Source organism: Semicossyphus pulcher, unplaced genomic scaffold (assembly GCF_022749685.1).
Source record: "Semicossyphus pulcher isolate SPU_LCO1_2020_fin unplaced genomic scaffold, fSemPul1.0.p SCAF_18, whole genome shotgun sequence".
In the NCBI taxonomy this organism is placed as follows: Eukaryota; Metazoa; Chordata; class Actinopteri; order Labriformes; family Labridae; genus Semicossyphus; species Semicossyphus pulcher.
This window is the reverse complement of record NW_027211691.1, coordinates 21,601,215-21,622,098: the sequence shown is the minus strand read 5'-3', so window position 1 is coordinate 21,622,098 and position 20,884 is coordinate 21,601,215. Positions and strand designations below refer to the sequence as shown.

Below are 20,884 nucleotides of genomic sequence, written 5' to 3'. Positions count from 1 at the left end.
AGGTGGACTCCAACCCTCATGATTGTTTTTGAAGTAGTTCAATACAACAGAATGAGATTGAACTCCATCCCTCCTCTCACTCACACACACTTTTCCTCATAAGAGCGTACCATACGTAGGTGTGGTGCAGTAAACGGGCTCCTCCTCTTCTCGCCGGTGAGATTCTTGATCCAGGAAGGAGTTTGGTGACTCAGAGCGCTTAGCGATGCTGACGCCACCGTGACTACGAGAGGCCTCATCTCCAGACAAGGCTCCTGTCTCATCTCTACGGCCACAGCAGAGGTGGATTTTTATTTTTTCCTTTTTCTTATAAATTAAAATGATTTTACTTCAAAAGTGCACAAAAAAAGACACTCTACCTGGGTGTGTAGGGCTCAGCAGGTGGAGGCGGGATGTGCAGGTCCTGGAGGGCGGAGTTCTTTGTGGGAGTGCCTGAGGGTGTCGCCGAACTGCTGCCCGGGCTTCTGGTTGGCTGCAGGAAAAAAAGTGGATATAATTAGACCCATTCTTTTACTTTATTTTTTCTTTACCATTAGAAAGATATGCATGTTAAGGTATGTTATAGTTCTTTTTGCATACTTTATAACCATCTTCTTGCCAGTTCGATACATTACTGTCAGGATTTTGACAAAGCTTTGAAAAATAACATGTGAGAAACTGTTATTCTCAACTATCTATGAGTCAAAGTAGAGAAATACTACATATCTATTACCATCAGAAATCCATCAAAAATGCAAGTCAACTCCTGCACACCATCAAATTTAAAAAAAATACATTTATTGGCTTGCAGTGTTTCGGTGCAATAATGGATAAGTCCCCTCATTGCTATTGATTGGAATAACAGTTTGAGCCAACGTAGGCCTAATAGTGTTGTTCAGACTGCCAGCCCAGTAACGTTTTCTTGCATATTCACAAAGTATCCAGGTTGATTTAAAAAGTCTGGACAGCAAGTGGAACTTTTGCTGATGCAATGCAAATGACATCAGCAGGCCTGAAATGCATCCAGTCCGAAAACAGCAGATAGTCTTTCTTAAAGTAACAATCTTTAACTTTTTCATTTAAATAAATGTCTGTTAAGTCACTATCTATCGCAGAATGAGGTAACACAATGCTGACTGAGCCTATGGCCCACTGATGAAAGCCTTTGCATTTGCAGTATTACAGACTGGGTGTCTGAGATGACTTTAGTGGAAAAAAATCACAAGCGGCGCCCAGTTAGTGACGCGTTTTCCATCAGCCAGCAGTGGTTGGTCTGCCAGAGAGGGTAGGCGGAGCTAAGCGGCTGTTTTTCCACTCTCTGCAAGTGTTGCGAGTAAACAGTAATCTACTATGGCTGAACAAACAAAGAAGAAAAGATGGATGACTACAGATACAACTTCAAAAATACGTGAAAATCCAAAGAAAAAGAAACAAATTGGACGCTCAGATGAAGGCAAACAGTACAAACAGTCTACAAATTAAAGTGTGACAAAGGCAGTTAAATCGGGAAATGTGCTCTTGTAGTTATGATTATTGCCAGTGGGTGGCGCTCAAGAGCACGATACTGAAATATATGAGATTGTTACTCTAAATATCTGATTTAAAAAAACAAACAGCTTGGCTTACAGTCTGAACTAGGCATTCATTTCTTGGTGAAGTATCTGTGCAGTTGCACTCCGGACCAGCAGGGGGCAACAACTTTCTAATAAACATTCACAGAAGTTTACAGACTTACTTCCTGCTTCAGTTTTTTGATCCAACACCTTGGCTGTGTTTGAAATGCCGTATTATATACTACATACCACAAACAATATACTACATGCTATATACTGCATGCTGTGTATGGCGGTAGTGTGTGGTGTAGAGGAGCTTTTCAACTTCATTTAGCAGTATGCTACGCCAGGCGGAAGTAAACAACAACGAACGCTTCTTTAGCTAAAGCGCCCCCTTCTGCTGCTGTCCGTCATTTCAACTGCTGCTGTGACGTTCCAGCGCTTTGCATTGTGGGATACAGTTGGCGAGGCAGACTGGTCTGATGCATACTGGAGATTTTTTCTGAATCAGTACGACATCCGGTTGTTTTGACTGATATTCCCTCGAGTGCACAAGGAATGTTTCAGTTTTTGCACATGAATCCTTTACATGCAGGCTTGAATTACATTTCCTTCACAGTGCTTAAAAATAATATGAGTCGTCTAAAAGTTGAAATGAGCCAAATCTCTCCTAAAAGAGAAACGACTGCTGGGATGCAGGGCAGAGAAAAACAGCTCCCTTTGTGTTCCCTGCTGTTTGTGTAGATAATCAGAGCTAATTAGTGCGATACATTTCATAATTCTCCGAGCACTGGGAATGTGGGTGGAGGGTGTCATCAATTTCCCAGTGCCATTCAATCCAGTTTGTTTCAGCTGGCAAACAAAACCCTGCTGAGCCACAGTAGCCTGACCTAATTACACGCTTTGGCTGCAGCCGTACAGGGAGAGTGGGAATGCTGTGGGGAATTATGTGGGCCAGCGCAGTGCTTTAATAAAGTCTATAAAAGGTAGAGCCGGTCCCACCTGAAGTGCGAGGGGTTTCCAGCGCATGTTCTTCAGCAGCGCAGGGGCGGAGCTGAGCGTGCTCTGTGGACGCTTCTTCAGGGTCAGGGACACGACGCCTTTATCTGCCCTCAGCGAGCCGACCAGGTTACGTAACTGCCAGCCCACCTGTAGACGGCAGAGAACAGAAGGTCAGAGATGATGATTATCCTTTATGTGGAAAATGAAGTACACAATCACAGCTTTCATGTTCAGCCTGTAGTTTGAATTCGGTCCACGTCGTGATTGGATCTCGCTTGTTGAGCCTTGTGTGCGAGGCAAGAGGGTGTGGAGGCGGTAAGACTATCTATAGAGCTTTCATGTGATGTAACCTGCCCTCAATTTGAAAACAAATGCATCTTATCATAAATCTTTCTGCGCTTTTAGCCACTGTTGCCACAAATCCAGACCAACACCTCTCGCTTGTAACTGCGAGTGAAAACCTGCAGTCAGTTTCTTTGTGGGGAGAAACTTTCTAATTAAGGCAAACACAATTAATTATCTTAATTGCATTTCCCGGGGTTGACCTGAGATGTGATCATGATGCACGAGGAGGTGCAGAAAAGGTTGGAGGATGTGATTTCATTAATGGAACGTTTGCTTCCTGCATTAGCACCTCGTAAAAGTCAAAGCACAATCTGGAACTAAGACGTAAACAAACGGGTCTCTCTGCCACAAAAACCAACACACATAAATGCAACTTCCGATAAATGCAAGACCTCTGAGTTTATCCCAACACATTATAAACTGGTCTTTTCCAATTATATAAACCCTGCTATGACTGAAATATTTGGCTACTTTGGGGGCTGCAGAAACAACCTGTGAACACAACATCCTCTATCAAATCCATATCTTGAGCTTGTACACAAATGTAAGTCTGTTATTCGCTGTCTTTTAGCTCAGGTTTGGTCTGCACCATCTCCTTAGGGAAATTATCCGACTCTTTAGCTGCTACATGCTCCACTATGTTCCCAGGCTAGCCTTGGTGCTAAAGAGTGTTCAATAGGTTTTTAGAGCTTCTGGGAGCAGTGAGAGTGAACCAAAACACGGATCTGTAAGAGGCTAAGGTGTGAGGAGCCAGAGAGAGATTAGATTAGAAACTTTATTGTCAGTTTGGCAGCTCTCTTTGGCAGTAAAAGCAAGTAAAAACATTCAGATAAAATTAAATAAATAAAGACAAATACATAGAAAAATAGATCATAAAGTGCTCAGTTTTGGTTGTGTTTTAATTGTCCTGTATCTCCTTCCTGTTAAAATACAGCTGGCTTTCCTATTTAAGTTTATCGTTATCCTTTGTTGGTCTTAAAATATAAAATATACAAGATTTGTTTACATCTGCAATCTCTTTGAAAACAGCTAAAAAGTTGTTTTTCATTTATAGGTCCAATTATTCAATTACATCTACATTTATTTTTTGTCAAGTCAAGTCGCAAGTAATCAAAACACTGACTCGAGTCGACTCGAGTCCAAGTCACCAAGTCTCAAGTCCACATTTCTGCTGCCTGCTAGCATGGAGAGCAAAGTTGGTTGAGAAACCTGCGCTGGACCTGCCGTTTGGGATGCCTGTGGATGTTGGCTTCGCATGTGATATTGCATTGTGCTCGTACCACCGCTGCATTTAAGTACAGCATAATTTACAACACTGTCGTCGTTGTCGTCTTGGGTGAAAGAGTCCTACACGCTGCTTTTGTTGCTTGTTTCTCAGGCTCAGCTAACGACAACAAAACACGTATATTGTACCATTTAACTGGTAATATTAACCGGTTAAAATTCTTATCAGTCAGTTAGCAGTTAACCGGTTAAAGTGCACATCCCTTGTATATGATTATGATCATATATATTTTATTTATAGGCTAAAATGATCAGTTTTATATGTGATTTGTTGCTAATTTGACTCTTTATAATGTTACTTTTCACTCTTTATGATTTCTAGAGGATGTAAGGGCAGTTTTCCTGTCACACACTTGCAAACAATCTATAAATGAAGCGCTGAATAAACACAAAGAGACACACACAAACACACACTTGTTCACAATGACAGACTGACCACAGTCTGGTGATTGACTTGAATGACTTCATCTCCCGCGTGGATCTTCTTACAGCGGTCAGCTGGAGACTACAGAGACACAGAAAAAGGGAGACAGGGAGAAAACAAGACGACTATGAATTGATGTGAGTTTATTGATCCGTGCGTGCCCATGTGGACTAGCTGTCCAACAAACTGTACTTCAGCACGCTATAATATAAGAGAGGCAAAGCCTTCCAGAGTCATCCCTATGGATTCTGATATGCTGTTATGAATCCAAATGCTCAGTTTTGCAGATACTCTGAGAAAGAAGTGCTTCTTTATACCCGTCAAGCCTCAGGCGGGGTGGGAAATCAAACTGCACTGGTGTTTGTGGGAAGTGGTTTATGTACTTCATAGACACAGCTGACTGCGGGTTTGGTATAGGTCGCTCTGTGTCGGGTCAGGTAGAGATTTTTCTTTACCTTTTTTGTACGCTACTTCAGACCCAATAAAAACGGTTAAATATTTAAAACGCTTAGGTGGAGAGAGAGTTCAATATCTTCAGACATACAACTCATATAGTCATGAAATGTAGTTGGGGCACAGACAAGACAGTGTACAACAGATAGAAGGATTATAAAGGCACAAGCATGTCATATTTTTTATTACTAGCTCTTAAAAAAAAGAGCTAAATGGATGATTTTCAGGTTCTACATCCAGATATTTTCATACCTCTGGCAAAAACAAAACAGTATTTGGTTGACGTCACACCAAATTTCAGCGGCCCCAGCCAGGGATGTGACGGTACTCAGTATTTCTAACCGTGGAGAGACACTAATGCCCCCATGCGGTTTGGCGGTTAGCCACCGCCCCAGCCTGCTGCCAGAGTATGCTTTGTTTTTTTCACTACAGTGCGCCCCCGAGACATTAAAACATCATCGACATGAGTGAACACAGCATGAGCGGTGGAAACGCAAGTTCATTGTCACTACTAAGTTTGTAAGTTCCTTATTTGTTGAAATTAAATCCGTGTTGACTGGCTTGTAGTTGTTGTAGCTGCATCTTAAAACAAGGCTTAAGGCCAACCAGTCATCACTGATTTTAACCTTTGCATGGAACCGTCCTCCAACATGTAGAGAAGGAAATGTAGCTTTGTAATGTTTTTATGTCATACACTGTTTGTATTTAATACTATGTATTGTAATGAGTGTTTTTAGACCTTCCTGCCCAGGGACCACAGACGTAAATGAGCTATACAGCTAACTGTTGTGCACGGCCCCTGTCAAATAAACTAAACTAAACCGCATTATTGTGGTCATGTGGTTAGCGTCTCAGCCCTAGCCCCAGCATTAATAGAACCCAAGATATGGCAAGTTTAACAAGACATGGTTTCATTTGTTGCCCCTTTAAAATGCCCTAAAGGCTATGTGGACTCATCCTATGAAACTGTGTGTGTGTAAAGGGGCAAATGTGTCGGCACGTATTGTATAAAACTACGCATTCCTTCCTTGTTGTCTTCATGTTTAAATCAAACATTTTTTAGGATTGATAATGAAGAAAAAAGTTTCCATGTGCAGGTTTGTTGCCTCAAATGTCACACACAAAAAGTTTTAACAACATTTCAAATGTAGACAAAAGCAGTACATCGTATGTGATGTGTAGTGACTCGTGTGTGTGTGTGTGTGACAAAGGGATTGAAAGCCTCTCACCCCTTCAGTAGTTCCTGTGATCACATGAAGGCCGTCGTAGGTTGACTTGATGTACATTCCCTGATGGATTAAGGGAAGAAAAAGACAGAAAAAGGCAATTTTTTAATGTTTTAACAGCACAAAAGGATAACATAACTACAACTCATACAGCTATTTCCACCTGTTTTTAGTGGCAGCTTAATTAATGTTCACAAACAGAAACTGATGCGAGCAGCAGAGTGTACGAAATGTTAATTAAATGTATTTGACACCATTTAACAGCTGCAGGTTTCTGTTCCTCATACACTCCTCACTTACTGACTCACAACCACGAAGATAGACAAAATGTGAGTTTAAACTTAACTGGGTGATTCTCTGAGCGACTTGAGGTCACAGCAGAGAGTTACCGAAGTAACATAAATGATCTGCAGCTGATGTAATCTTTCATTTTAACAGGCAACAGACACAGCTGGCTTAGAAAGAGAGGCGGCTGTCTAAGTGTTTTCACAGCTCTTTAGTGATAAAAAGTGTGAGGTTATAAAAGATTTCATAAGAGATTTATTATCAGTGGAGCTTCAAAAATGTAGATGATGCCAAACTCTCTGCACGGGTCATCAAAGGGCAGCTTATAACGACCAGTAATCTTATGGTTATTGCACTGATTGTATATGAAACATGGCTGTAGCCTCTTGGTTTCAAAAGTGAAGCCAGTAAATCCCCTTAAACTGTATCCTTTCTAATGACCAGCAGGGGGCGACTCAATTGGTTGTAAAAAAAACATTTTTCTAATCAGTTTATGGTCTGAAACGCTCATCCCAAGTCTTATTAAAGAGGGGGTATTATACTGTTTCACATGTTAACACATATATATAATGTTATAATGTTGGATGTCCAGACTAAACGTAGGTGAAGTTTCAGATCTGCAAGTAAAAGTATCTTGGAGTAATCCCCAGGCTTCTCAGCTCAGTCTGCAGGCTGCTGTGAACGCCAGGTTTCACACAGTTTTATTCTACACACTGCACTTTGTGATGTCACAAAGCCTCAGCAGGCTTTGGAGAGCTGCCAAAGTGTGTAGGTGCGGGATATCTTAAAGGGACAGAGCTGACTGAGTCGTTTCAGGCAGAGGCCCGACATGAACTGTAAATTATGCTAAGCTATTCCACAGGTATTACAGAGTGAAATATGAAGCTTGAAATTAGCATACTATCCCCCCTTTAAAGACCAGTTCCAGTCATGTTTTAAGATTTATAAAATGCTCTTGTTTATAATAATAATAATTTGTATCTGATATGTATTTTTCTGCTGAATATATTTAATTACCTTGTAAAAATCCTCCCAAGGCATCTCCTCCTTCTCCCTCATTAAAACTTGAACCTGAATCTGCAAAGGTCCCGTCCACGATGCAAATTTCCAACCGCCCCCACCATTGTGAAAACAAATCACATCTCTGCCGTCGTTTAATAGCAACTTGCTATCTTGAAATGTAGTAATTAGTAGTAGTAACGTTAACGTGAGTAGTCAGTAGTGAGTTTGCAAAAATGACGATGACGGTTACAGCTGGCTCGCGCATGACAGAAGTGGTTGCAATAGGCTACACACAATGATATGCACAGCGTCACCCCGTCCATTAACGGGATTGGCTCCTTAGGTTTGTGACGTCTCAAACCTGCCAATCTGAAAACGTGTTGTTCAGCCTGTCCTTGGTACACTGCAGTTTAAAAGCAGACAGGCCCAGCCATGGAGATGACCGCTGATGTTGTCCCTGATATGTCTTGTAGCACATGAAGAACACCACATGGAGATGTTTACAAGGTTAAACACTTGATTTTCACTGGAGGGGGGCTTTAAATACAGCATGATGTATATTTTGTAAAGTATGGCAGCATTTAGTATAAAGCACATGATAAAGCTGCGCCGCTTTCCTTTCCAAATATGATCACTTGTCTGCCAAAATGCTAAGACCATGTGCCTGCAGTGCCTACGGAGAGGGTTACATTATGGTTTGTTTGTAGCCTTTATGCTAGGCTTGGCTAGGCTAGGCTAATGAGAGTCTTCAAGTGTGTTTACAGCTCAGTATAAGTCAGCTATAAAAGTGGATTTTGTAGTCCAGTTTAACGTGAACAAGTGTTGCAACTCATACAGAAAATATTTTATGTCACCGGAGGATATTAATTCATGATGAGAGATAATGATTCACCGTCTATCCTGACATCTTTACTGCAGAAACATCTGTCAGGCAGACGAGGATTAGCGCTGTCACAGAGGATGAGGAGCTCAAGAAGAGGGTAATTTCGCTCAGAGAAATTAATTTTGACCATTTCCAAGAGCCTGGCAGCTGAATGTGCGAGTCTGTGAGTGATGGCTGAATGTACATTACCCTCTAATGGTATTACAAGAGAAAAGGCTTTAAGAGGAGGACTAACTTTGGATTAAAGTAGCTCAGGGAAACTTTCCCAACAGGACAAGCATGAAGTTGGAGTCGTCTAACAATAGGATCATTTTGTATTCAGTCAATATGCATGTAATCAATGCAGCACTCAGATGTTTGTTTTCCATAGAAGTAGCCATACTACAGTGTAGATATACTCTGCCGCACTTACAAGTAAAAGTGCGAAAGTATTGTACAAATATAATATGATATAAATCATCACTTATGGGCTACTATACGTGTGTTGGTGAGTGTGTGTGCAGACCCTTGTGAGACCCTTCCCTCTGCATCTATTCTGTTGTTCTGCTTTGCACGGGACGTTTTCAGGAGGGGCGCTGTTGTGGTTCCCTGAGCCAATCACAGCGTAGAGGTGAGTGTGGGAGTGGTTCAAATTAGCAACTGGGCCCCATTCAGACCGGCGAACATGGCGAAAGAGCGATGCAGAGTCAGCCTTCTTTCTGTCGGACGGGTAGGTGCCTCAAACCGGGTCGGACAAGCTAACCGGCGGTTAGCATGCTAGCGCAAAGGTTACGGTGATGCTGTCGGTGTTAGCTCTGCGGGGTGGGCGTGTTCTAGCTCGAGAGAGTGAACTTCTGGTGACGAAGAGCCCAGGAGGAGGGGCCCAGTTTGAATGTGAAAAATCCTACTTATTATACCTTTTAAAGTACAAAAGGTGTCATTGTGCAGATTGGCCTATTTAAGAATTATAAGTACAATATTATGAACTGCATTTATAATGCATTAAGTGTCCATCACTTTAAGGTTGCAGCTGCTGAAGGTGAAGCCTTTTCTTGGCTATACACACGGCCTGTGCAGCTTGTGAATTTCACAAAGGACTGACCACTATTTCATCTTAATCCATAACAATACATCATCATTTATTTGCTGATTATATTCTGTACCTAAATCTGCAAAGTAAACACATAAAATCGTTGTAGAGGATCCTTAAGCCTCACAGAAATCCTGCCATTATTCATACAGAATAAATCCCAGTACACACACACACCCACACAGAGTCATTACCAGGCCTTCAGAGGGTTTGATGTTGGTGAGGTGAACCAGCTCGAGGTGGGCTGACTGCGAAACCAGCGGGTCTGATGACACACACACGATGTGCTCACACACCTCCGACAGAGTTTTACACTACAGAGAAAGAGAAGATAACGAGAGAGGAAGAGCAATAATTCATAAAACAGCCGCGTTTTATTCGGAAACAGACAACCTGTGCACCTTGTGTGTCTAATGATCTGTTTGTGCTCTCTGTCATAAAGGATGTTACAGCCTTTGTTTCTTTGTAAGAGGATTTCTCTTTGGTTTAACTGACAAAGAAACATATTTTTCACTCCGAATTTTAACACAGCAGCTAAGAATTGGTGTTATTAGAGATAGGTCACTATCAACAAAGCTAATCAGTGCTTCCTGTGGTGCTTTAAAGGGACAGTTCAGCTCAGATACAAAAAGACAACAGGTTTTCAAGGAGCGCTTCGAAAGGAATAAAGCTCTAAAGATTGTCCAAGGTTTGACTCCATACTGAATATATAATGGAAATGGATTTATTTTGTGGTGCAAACAGCATTAAAAAATTGCACATAAAAAATATGAGGAGCAGTATTTTTCAGCAGGAATGAGAAGAATCTGCACTACGTGCTGTGACAGCTATAAGGACCAATTTCCACATTGAAAATAGTCGAATAAAAACTGCTGACAGCATATTTTATGGATAATACACAGCAGTGGCTCCGAAGGAATGACATAAAGCTTCCTGCTACATTAACAGTGAATCAAGAGCACGAGAAGCTTCTTTAACATGTCATTTCCCCAAAGGAATCAGACTGACCGACCCTTTAGAGGGCAGACTCATCATAGCAGGTAAAGCACCAGTAGAACTAATAACATTGGTTCCGTTACAGCAATTACTGCAATGCAATATGTGTAATTAGCGAGTCAATTAGTGACACCTGCGTTTGACAAATCAAAACGTCTGCTGTGAAAACGGTCAATTAAACTCTAGCTGCCCCCTCAGTTTGGGAACGACTGATCCGGAACAATGTGGACATTGTTTTCTGGAAGGAGATGTAGCTGTTGAGTCTCGCAAAATTTTTAATGCTGCAGAAGAACAAATTAAATTTAATTAACTTTCATTTAAATTTAATGAAAGAGATCAATACATCAAAGCCTGGGAAAATAAAACCAGAAGTAGCTGCCAATACTTTTATTTAAGTCTTAATCAGGACTTTAGTCATTCTGAGCTGCTTGTGCTTTGCTTGAGTCGTTCTATTTTGTGCTACTTTACACGTACTAGAAATATATTGTACTTTTAACTCTGCTAACAGCTTTAATGACAGGTTACCTTTTTTAATTAAGATATATCTCACTGACTGAAAAAAACTACAGGATGTTTCATCAAACTGTTGGCAACTGTGCTGTAGTTACACCTAAATAAAATCCGATACCAACCCTTATGAAATAGAGTCAGCCGATTCTAAAGGTGTTATCAACTGTAACACTGCAAAGGAAGCTAATGTAGCCTGCTTAGATAAGGTGACTAAGAGGTTAGCTGTGTGCTAATAATCCCAAGTCAGAATAAAAAGAGTTAAGAAATTGAGCTACCTCAAATAGCCTAGCTTAGCATAAGGGTGGCTGTGGCTCAGTGGTAGAGTCGGTCGTCTTTCAATTGGAAGGTCGGAGGTTAGATCCCCAGCTCCCTCAGGCTACATGTCGAAGTGTCTTTGAGCAAGACACTGAACCCCAAATTGCTCCTGGTGGCATAGCCAACGTGTTAACACTGCAAAGCAAGCTAATTTAGCCAGTTTAAATGAAAAGGTTAGCAGTGCGCTAACAATCCCAAGTCAGAGTAACTGGAGTTTGTCCTTTTCTTTACATTCTGCAGATGTTGTGTGAAAGCAGCAATAACAATTGAGCTCCAGCAGGTTTGTAGCATAGCCTAGCTTAGCATTAACAGAGGTAGCAGGGGGAGACTGCTATCCTAACTCTTTCCAAAGTTAATTAAAACTATAGGACTTGTCAACAAACTGTTGGCAACTGTACTATAGTTACATCGAAATAATATCCAATATCAACCGTTATAAAATAGATTAAGCCAGTTCAAAAGGTGTTAGCGACTGTAACCCTGCAAAGGAAGCTAATTTAGCCAGTTTAGATTAAGAGGTTAGCAGTGTGCTAACAATCCCAAGTCAGAATAACTGCCGGTTCTCCTTTTCTTTATATATATATAAGATGTATAAAAATTGAGCTACAGCAAGGAGGCTAATAGCCTAGCATAGCATAGCCTAGCTTAGCATAAAGAGAGGTAGCAAGGGGAAACAGCTATCCTAGATCATTCCAGAGTTAAAAAGTACAACTACAAGCAGCTCTAAAACTTCAAATGTAATGTTGTATTCAGAACACAAATAACATTTTGTAAAATATTTTTGGTTTAGTTTTAGGAACGTCTTTGCTAATTTTCCCGGCAGCTCCAGTAAATTGCAAGACTCAAGGAGCTCTGCTTTGCTCGGCTGCTTTTGAAGTGTATTTTTTCAATGCATTTTTGACAGATTAAAAAATTAGTCAGTTGTAGCCCTTGCCTGCTGTCTTAATGCTAAGCTAGGCTTATCTCTAGTTGGCTAGTGCCTTTATATTTAAAAGACAGATATCAGAATGATGATGAATTGTAACTCTTGGCAAGAAAGCAAAAAGCATAATTCCCTTAATGTCAAAAAATACAACAGGATGTACAACTGAGCTTTGATCAACGACAAGATCCAGCTGGAGATGGAGTTTCAGTTTGGGGAGTGTCGTATGAGCAGGTGTGAGGGGATGTGATATCTTAAAAAACAGGGATCTACCCATCAACACAGAGCAAATAAGCGACAGCTGGACGTGGAAGCAGGACTCACCACATGAAGGATTTTGTTCTCCGTCTCAAACACCGTACAGTCCTGTGGGAGAAGCAGAATTTATTGTAGCGCGAGCAAAACACCCTGTCATGCAAACGCTCAAAAACACACACACACACATCTCTGTATACAGTCTGGGACTCACATTACTGAACCCTACACCTGCACAGTCTATACCCTCACAGATCAAAACCCGCCCACACAAACAGAAACATTTATTCTTTATTTACGCACACATCAGTCATACAAAAGACAGGCTGTAAGGACGTAAATAGCAAAGACTCGAGTCTCGCTCAAGGATGTAGAGAGTCTGAGGCTGCTGCATCACGCCCCCACACTCACTGTTCTTAGGGGGATATGACAACCGTGGCAGAATACGAGCTATCAGCCTTCAAAACACACACACACACACAAACAATTCCACACACCTGCTGTACAATGGTGGTGAGCTCCAGGCAGAGCTGAATGACATTATTTCGGGTTACAGAGTAGTCTGCCACTGCAGCGAAGGGAGACCTGGGGGGGAAAGATAACACAGCAGTATATCTTCAAATGTTTCTGCAGCATTAGATAATGTACAGAGGAGACGGACAGCAGCATTGTTAGAGAGACACACACTGTGTGTGCGCAAACACAGACACACACATTTATAGTTTGTGTAGTTTTACGACTTATTCAGGTGTGAATATAAAACGGATTATAAATCAGACAATTTGCATTTGTCGTAACAAACTTAAAAAGTGAGAAAAGTAACAGATTTCACTTTAAATTCTTAGTTTATTTCTTGTATTGTTTTTGCTTTAACAGTGAATAAAATACAGTATGAAAAAATATAAACAAATTATTGTTAGTATCACAAAAAGACCGTTCCTCCCAAAAATGCTTCCTTAAAAGTGGTCTGTGTAGAAAAGTTACTAAGGTTTATATTTTTCGTTAAAGGGCCAGTTCGCTGATTTCCAACCTCAGTGCTATCATGCTATCATGGGGAGCTAATGCTATTATGGTAGGAAAAAAATGCAATTTGGCTCTGTGCCTTTGGAGGACGCTGTCCGCTTCTCCAATGGGCCCTGGAAAACGTGTCATCTGGCGGAGGACAGGGAGCTCGCTAAACTACACTTCCTCAGTCTAGGATGCCCGCCTCCGATGTCATGTCTCGTTCAAAATCGTCAGGTTTGAAATGTAGACTGCAGACCTGAAGATGTTTTAGACAATCCACCGGAATATTCTTGTTGTATTTCAGATTCTGTACCGCTCTGAGCCATGCCTGCAGTGATCAATGTCCTTGACTGGAAAGCGGTAGTATTTCACTCCAGCATCTCTCGCTGGGTCCTTCCTTTCAGAGGGAGGGGCGCAATGCATGCTGGGTGTTGTAGGAATGGAGCCCCGAGCTGTTTGTACAACTTTCTACACAGCTATGGCGCCAATTTCAAATATTATTGCTTCTATTGATTACAGAGAACACCAGCTTTGACTGACAGTGTCTTTTGTCCAGGGGTGTATTGCTCCTTTAAGTAATGACCTATTGTGGCCATACAGTAATTATGATTCAAGCAGAGCCAGAAACTTTAAGATACATCTCACTAATTGGAAAAAACTATGGGCAACTGTTCTGTAGTTTCACCTAAATAAAATCCAATGTCAACCCTTCTAAAATAGATTCAGCCAGTTCAAAAGGTGTTATCGACTGTAATGCTGCAAAGGAAGCTAATTTAGCCAGTTTAGATTAAGAGGTTAGCAGTGTGCTAACAATCCCAAGTCAGAGTTACTGGAGGTTCTCCTTTTCTTTACATTCTGCAGATGTTGTGTGAAAGCAGCAATAAGAATTGAGCTACAGCAGGTTTGTACATAGCGTAGCATAGCCTAGCTTAGCCTAGCAAGCAGAGCCAGAAAGTCCACATAGGGAAAACGGGTCGGATGGATTTGTCACACACAAACACACGAGAGTTCAAGTTCCTTATTTTAACCCCAAGCATGAAGTTTTGTACCCAAACCTAACCAACATTTTACAACCATAACCATGTGTTGGAATTTTTGTCTGACACACCTGTTACTGGTACGCTCTAAGGGTCATAAATGTGGTCATGGGAGTCCTTGAAAGTCAATATATTACATCTTTTAGATGCCATTGATTTATTTACTATTAAACTGGGCTTAATTCAGTGTTCATTATCAATAAATCCATCAATTCCTTTGAATGAGTTAAATTGAAAAAAGGAAATTGTGGTAATTACTCATCAAGTAATTTTCTTTTTAAGAGTCTGTGAAGGTACTCAGTCATCCAGGTCATGGTAATTCTGAGATTGATCCAAAAGGCAACTGGACTAGAAAAAGAAGCCTCTGTAGGTCATTAGTATGCTAATAGATGTGCAATCAAGGGTGAGTTATTACCCTGAGCTGTCGACCCAGTATCACTGAGAGTCGTTAGCACCCACTGGTGTTGATGGGTCGTTAGGCTCATGTGATCCTGAGTGTGACCTCGAGTGTTTGGGCAGAGAATTCAACACTGCATTGTAAGTGGGTGATAGGTGGTGTCTTAGGCCACCACCTCTGTTGAGTTTTTCCAGCTTAACATAGATGGCTTCCTCAACACCTCTTTCGAACCAACAGTCTTCTAAGGAGCGTCCTTTAAATGTAGGTGGACAGCTATCCACATCACATCTAATTGAATCATAACCCTTGTATCATGATGCATATTGTAAACCAAATACTTGCCAATGCCCATTTCTAACAATAAAATGCCTGAAGCACTGTTAGATTAATAGAGACCATTCAAAAGAGGGGAGACCAGAAAGTCAACTTGATGAGCGAGCGAGTGTTGCGAACACTCACTGATGCTACTCTGTGCACTCATCTCACACGCACTAGCCTGTGTTTTATGTGAGAAGACTGTGAGACTAATTAAACCCCAGAACTTTTAATGATGCTGCCAGTGGAACCATAACAGGGTGTTGCCTTGGTGTGCTGTCAAAACGTGCCTTCATGGGAATGAATGAGCCTCTGCAACCTCATTCATTAAACTGTGCTTGCCGCCACACTTGAATGGAGAAGCGTGTGCACATGTACACGTGTTCACTATACTCCTGCAGGTTCTGCACACATGCATAGGCCTCATTGCATCCCCATTATATCTGGTGTGATTAATAAGGCACCCATAGTCAACAGAGAGCTCCATCATAAGGCAAACTTTTGGTTGATACCAGTAGAAATCAAAACCATTTTGTTCAGGGGACACTAGAGAAAATTGCCTCTGACGTCTTGCTTCTGCAAAGTGGAGATTAAACCAGAAGTGCCCACGGAGGGAAGGGGAACACAGCTCCGGCGGACAGATGAATGAAGCTGCGTTGGAGAACCAGGTAAATAGGCCACTCTGTTCTGAGAGCACCGATTTACACTCCTCATAAAGACTATTTGTACTTCCAATCCGGGTTTTCAAAACAAACAGACACGAAAAAGCGCTGATAAGGCCCGGCTGTTCTTTTTATTCACTGAAATAAACAGCGTGAGGAGGGTTATTAGACCGCTGTGGATCTATTATCCTAAAGTCTCCCACATGTTTGCGAGCGTGGTCAGACTTTCCACATTCTGCTGTCAAGCTCGTTTTTATTAGAGCCTTTATTCCTGTGAGAAGAGGGTCTTTAATGCGCTTTTTTTTCTTTGTGCAAACACAATGTTTATAAATGAGGCCCCGGGCGTATAGTAACATAATAGACTACTCAGGTGTGAACAAGGTGTTAACGATAAGGAACATGCTGCAGTAATGGGGTGCTAATGACTGCACACACAAACAAAGGCACATCAAAACTAATGCTCACATTATTACTCATAGTATGTGTACAACAAAGCCATTATCATACTACACACGCAAACACACATTGTTACTTTACTTCATTGTTCTAAAGACCCAGATTAAAATCCGGCCACAGCCTCTAGTGTATGCCGTAATATCTGTGGTGTGTGTGTGATTTGGGTCATCAGTATTGAGGCTGTGTGCTATATATACGCAGGACCTAAGGCTACACAGACTGTTTGCTAACCGTTAGGCTCCAACCTTCGAACAACGCTCAAAAAACACATTTAATTCCCCAGCTCAGATGATGCTATGACGTCTAACGTTAATTGCTTGAGATGGAGGGCGAACAAGGAAGTTATTCAAAACTTACTTGAGTCATTACAAAGTCAAATCCGAATGCACGGACACGATATATTTATATGTTTACATTTAGTTTGACTTACACTTTATGAATAAACATCCATAAGTCAGCGTAGAAATCATTGGAATTAGTGTTGTGACGTTTGCAAACGATCTGATTCTTTTGAACGGCTCTTTGGTGCGAATGATGCGAACCGAGTCGTAGGTGAGAGCTGTTCTTTTTATAGTTGTGCCCAAATGTTTATTTACAACACGTTTCATACAGAGGGTAAATTCAGAGTAGTAAATTCACTGACAAAGCTGAGGGATACAGCGCCACCTTGTGTAATGCTTACAATGCAGGGAGAAAACCTAAACCTAAAGTTCGAATCTGATCCAAATCTTACCCTATCAATATCCTAGTGATTATTTCGCAGATAAACCTAGTAACCTCCGCCCCCTGAAAAAAAAAAGAGAGCGATGAGAGCGGCTCTCGGAAAGGAACAGAGCCATAAGATCCGGCTATCTTCAAAGAGCCGGAATTCCCAACACTAATTGGAATAAGACGACCCAGAAGTTCTCTGAGAAAGTTTGCGATTTTAGGTTTTCTTCAGAATCAAAGCAACGCACTGATAGCTGTCGGATTATTTATGGGTACACTGCAAACATTAAGTCCTAATAGCTAATTCGGCTTACTTGTTATTGGGCCAACTTGGCAATATGTAAACGAATATAAGCTACAAAAATGGGCTGTAGTTGTAGCCTTTAGCTAGCTGGCTAATTAACTGCTTGATGATATTTAACTTCCTGTTTACACCTCCCAAAGAATTATGGGAACAGTAATTCTAAAACAAGCCAATTATGCTTAAAATCCGGATTGTTCAAACTACTTCTCACGGTACTTTATTCAGATTTTAATACCACTATTCTTAAGAATAAATGTCTAATATTGAATGATTATGAACCTCATGTTCAATACACAATCTTAACCCTCCAGTTTTAATATAGCAGCCTATTTATACCTGGTCAACCCACATCCTCCCTCTTCCTCCCCCTCATCATTTAACTCCCCACCTTACCCTTCCCTCTGCTCATCCCAATTCACATCCATTCCCCACCTCTTCCCTCCTTTCATCACCTATTATTCAGTCCTTCAGTCCCTTTACAGCTGCCGTCTCGGGCCCATGATTGGCTCGGCTGACTCAACTCCCAAGACGGATCCTCCACATTAAGTCTCCCCCTCCACCGCCTTCAATATATCCATCCCAAAAATTGCCTCAATAGACGACTTCCTCTCCCACGTTCATCTCCCTCCTGAACGTTGAAAACGTCCACATTTCATTACATCTTTAAAATCGCATTGTTGCACTTCTGTCCTTGCCAGGGAAATTGTAACGGTATATGAGAGAGAATAAACTTGAAGGTTTCCATAAAAGTAGTCATTCAATTCCTTTCCTCCACCTCATCATCTGGTATAAAAAGACCTGTCGTTATGTGTTTCAAATTACAGGACAAAAGATCACCATGGAGAAGTCTATATGTGAGGGGAGAGGATAAACTGCAGCTAAACCTTCACGCGTCTCCAACATCTCCCTTACATTTCAGAGTCAACTTTTCAAGCTTAACTGAGCTGCACAAGTCTGTCGAAGTCGTCTTGTCGTTTTTAAGACTGAATTACAATTTTTTAAAAAGTTACTCGACTTCTCTTCCACTTGCGGCAAAGAAAATCAATAAAGTGCAACACTCGCTGACGGCATCTGACACTGAGCAGTGTCGAGAGAAGTATCCTGATCCTTCACTAAAATAGATGCTGTAGTGCAAGTATGTTAAAATATTCTACTTACAGTTAAAGTCCTTTACTTAACACCCCACATAGGTAAGATCACAGTACGATAATTACAAGTATAAGCAGCAAGATGTGGTAAGAGTAGCTGCAGTAAAATGTCCCTGTGACTGATATATTATTTGATCATTTATACTGAAGCGTTATTGCTTAAGAGCTTACTATGGTGGGGGTAGTTTGAACTACTTTATATACGGTGAAATGGTTTAATCCAACAGTTCCCAACTTGGGGGTCAGGCCCCTCCAAAGGGTCACAACATAAATCTGAGGGGTCGAGAAATGATCAATTAAAACAACGAACTTCTGATGCACAAATCTGTTTTCTTTTGTTTGTGAAATACTGGAGTTTTACCTCTTTCGGACTTGTTGCTGAAACCATTCACCATGGGCTCTACCGAGGACACAGCAACGGACACAGTGACGTTTCTGTTTTATAAGGTAATTGTTTTTAACTTATTTGAAAATGTTAAAGTCAGGGTTGCACTGAATTAAGCTAACATGAGCAAGTGAACATTCATCTTTTGAGGTTAAAGTTCCTGTGAGGAGTTTTTCGTGGGTTATGAAACTAATTCTGATTACTCTCTGTATGAGCTACAAAAGCAAAAATAAACGTTAATTGCGGGAGCACACTTCCCAGATATCCAAACAGTGTCACATGTGTGACGTCCATTGTTGGCTCCTGTTGTAACTCTTGATTTTCCTGGCTGACGGTCGCTTTCCTTTTTAGACTGTTTGCCTTCATCTGAGCGTCGAGTTTGTTTCTTCTTCTTTGGATTTTCACTTCTTGTTGAAGTTGTATCTGCAGTCATCCATCTTTTCTTTGTTTGTTCAGACATAGTAGATTACTGTTTACTCGCAACACTTGCAGAGAGCGGAAAAGCAGCCGCTTAGCTCCGCCTACCCTCTCTGGCAGACCAACCACTGCTGGGTGATGGAAAACACGTCACTTACTGGGCGCTGCTTATGATTTTTTCCGCGATTGTCGCCACAGACAGCCAGTCTGTAGTACTGCAAATGCAAAGGCTTCAGTGGGCCATAGGCTCAGTCACCATTGTGTTACCTCATGACTTAAGAGACATTTATTAAAATGAAAATCTTTGAGATTATTACTTTAAATAAATAAAATAATAAAACAAAAAAGGAGTAAGGAACTCCAGCTATCGAAAAATGTAGTAGAATAAAAACACAATATTTTTCTCAGAAAGAAATAAAGGAACATAAAGTCGAAACACCCCAGTAAAGTATTTAAGCTCTTGCCCATTGAGTATTGATTGTCTTAATATCAGGCAGCCCTTTCCTCCATATTCTAATCAGAAAGTCTCCTCATTCACTTTATGTAAAATAGTGATACAAAAAAGAAAAGAAGCACTACGGTGTTTTTAAGCTATCAGCAAAATCCATTACACATAAACTGCGGTCCCTAAGGGTATGTTATTAATTCAGAGGTAGGTGCTTTCAAATGTGCATATAAAGAGGAAATGAAGAGTTCAAAGAAAGAGAAATACTGCAGATTTCAGTAATCGATGAATGATAGTTTCACATTTTCTCCCCGGCAGAGTTAAAGAGGAAAGGTTTGCCTTCTGCACAGTGTCGATGTGATATCAGCGTTTGATGGTATTTGACAGCACGGGGAAAGCGACGAGTATGCACATGAGGACACATCAGGGTACCGGAGCGAGGGAGAAGAAGATGTGAGTTGTTATTTTACAGATGAAAAGGTTGCAAAAATGTCTTCTCAAGGCATTTAGAGAGAAACTACAAAGTGCTGTACATTTACTGCCTGAGCGCTGAACTGATGCTGCACTCGTCCTCCATCCCTGAGAGGTCTAATAACTAGCAATCAGGGAGAAATGAAAGTTCAGTTTTAACACGATTTATGCTAATTTGCTGCTGTTGTAGACCTTTTAGGAAGGAGTAATCAGGACAAGAGAGACTGTATCCTGACATGCTTGGAAACCTTTTCTACATTGTTAGGGTGCATTAATGAATTCACAGTATCATCCGCCACGCAGCTCTTATTTCAATAAAAGATTCATCTTGTTTTACTCGCTCATTTGCTATTCCCAGGCAGTAGAAATCAATTTTTAGAAGATGAGATTTCATTGAAATAAAAGCTCCAACTGGATCATATGCATGTTAAATTTAGCGGCGAGCCCTCACACGGCCTGGGAGAGCTTTTCTCGTCAGGTTTGGGAAAATGCAGAACATAAAAGGAGCCTTCGACAATGTCTGAACGGATCATCTTAGAAATGAAGAATTGAGAGCTCTGCTGAGTCTTTCCCGTCCGCAATGTCGCTTTGCCATTTACAGTTGCATCATTGTGCGTGGGCGAACGCGTGT

The 20,884-nt window shown here is 41.2% G+C and overlaps 1 protein-coding gene across 1 annotated transcript in view; it reads right to left on the bottom strand.

Moving 5' to 3' along the window:
* cnksr2a (connector enhancer of kinase suppressor of Ras 2a) overlaps nucleotides 1-20,884 on the bottom strand; it is a 66,516-nt gene that overhangs the window by 26,288 nt on the left and 19,344 nt on the right. Inside the window, exons 4-11 of the mRNA XM_069667277.1 lie at nucleotides 13,001-13,088; nucleotides 12,573-12,614; nucleotides 9,700-9,819; nucleotides 6,270-6,329; nucleotides 4,600-4,668; nucleotides 2,535-2,681; nucleotides 360-472; nucleotides 111-265 (exon numbers count right to left, since the gene is read on the bottom strand). Coding sequence (XP_069523378.1) covers nucleotides 111-265; nucleotides 360-472; nucleotides 2,535-2,681; nucleotides 4,600-4,668; nucleotides 6,270-6,329; nucleotides 9,700-9,819; nucleotides 12,573-12,614; nucleotides 13,001-13,088 — 794 coding nt within the window. The remainder of the gene's footprint in view (nucleotides 1-110; nucleotides 266-359; nucleotides 473-2,534; nucleotides 2,682-4,599; nucleotides 4,669-6,269; nucleotides 6,330-9,699; nucleotides 9,820-12,572; nucleotides 12,615-13,000; nucleotides 13,089-20,884) is intronic.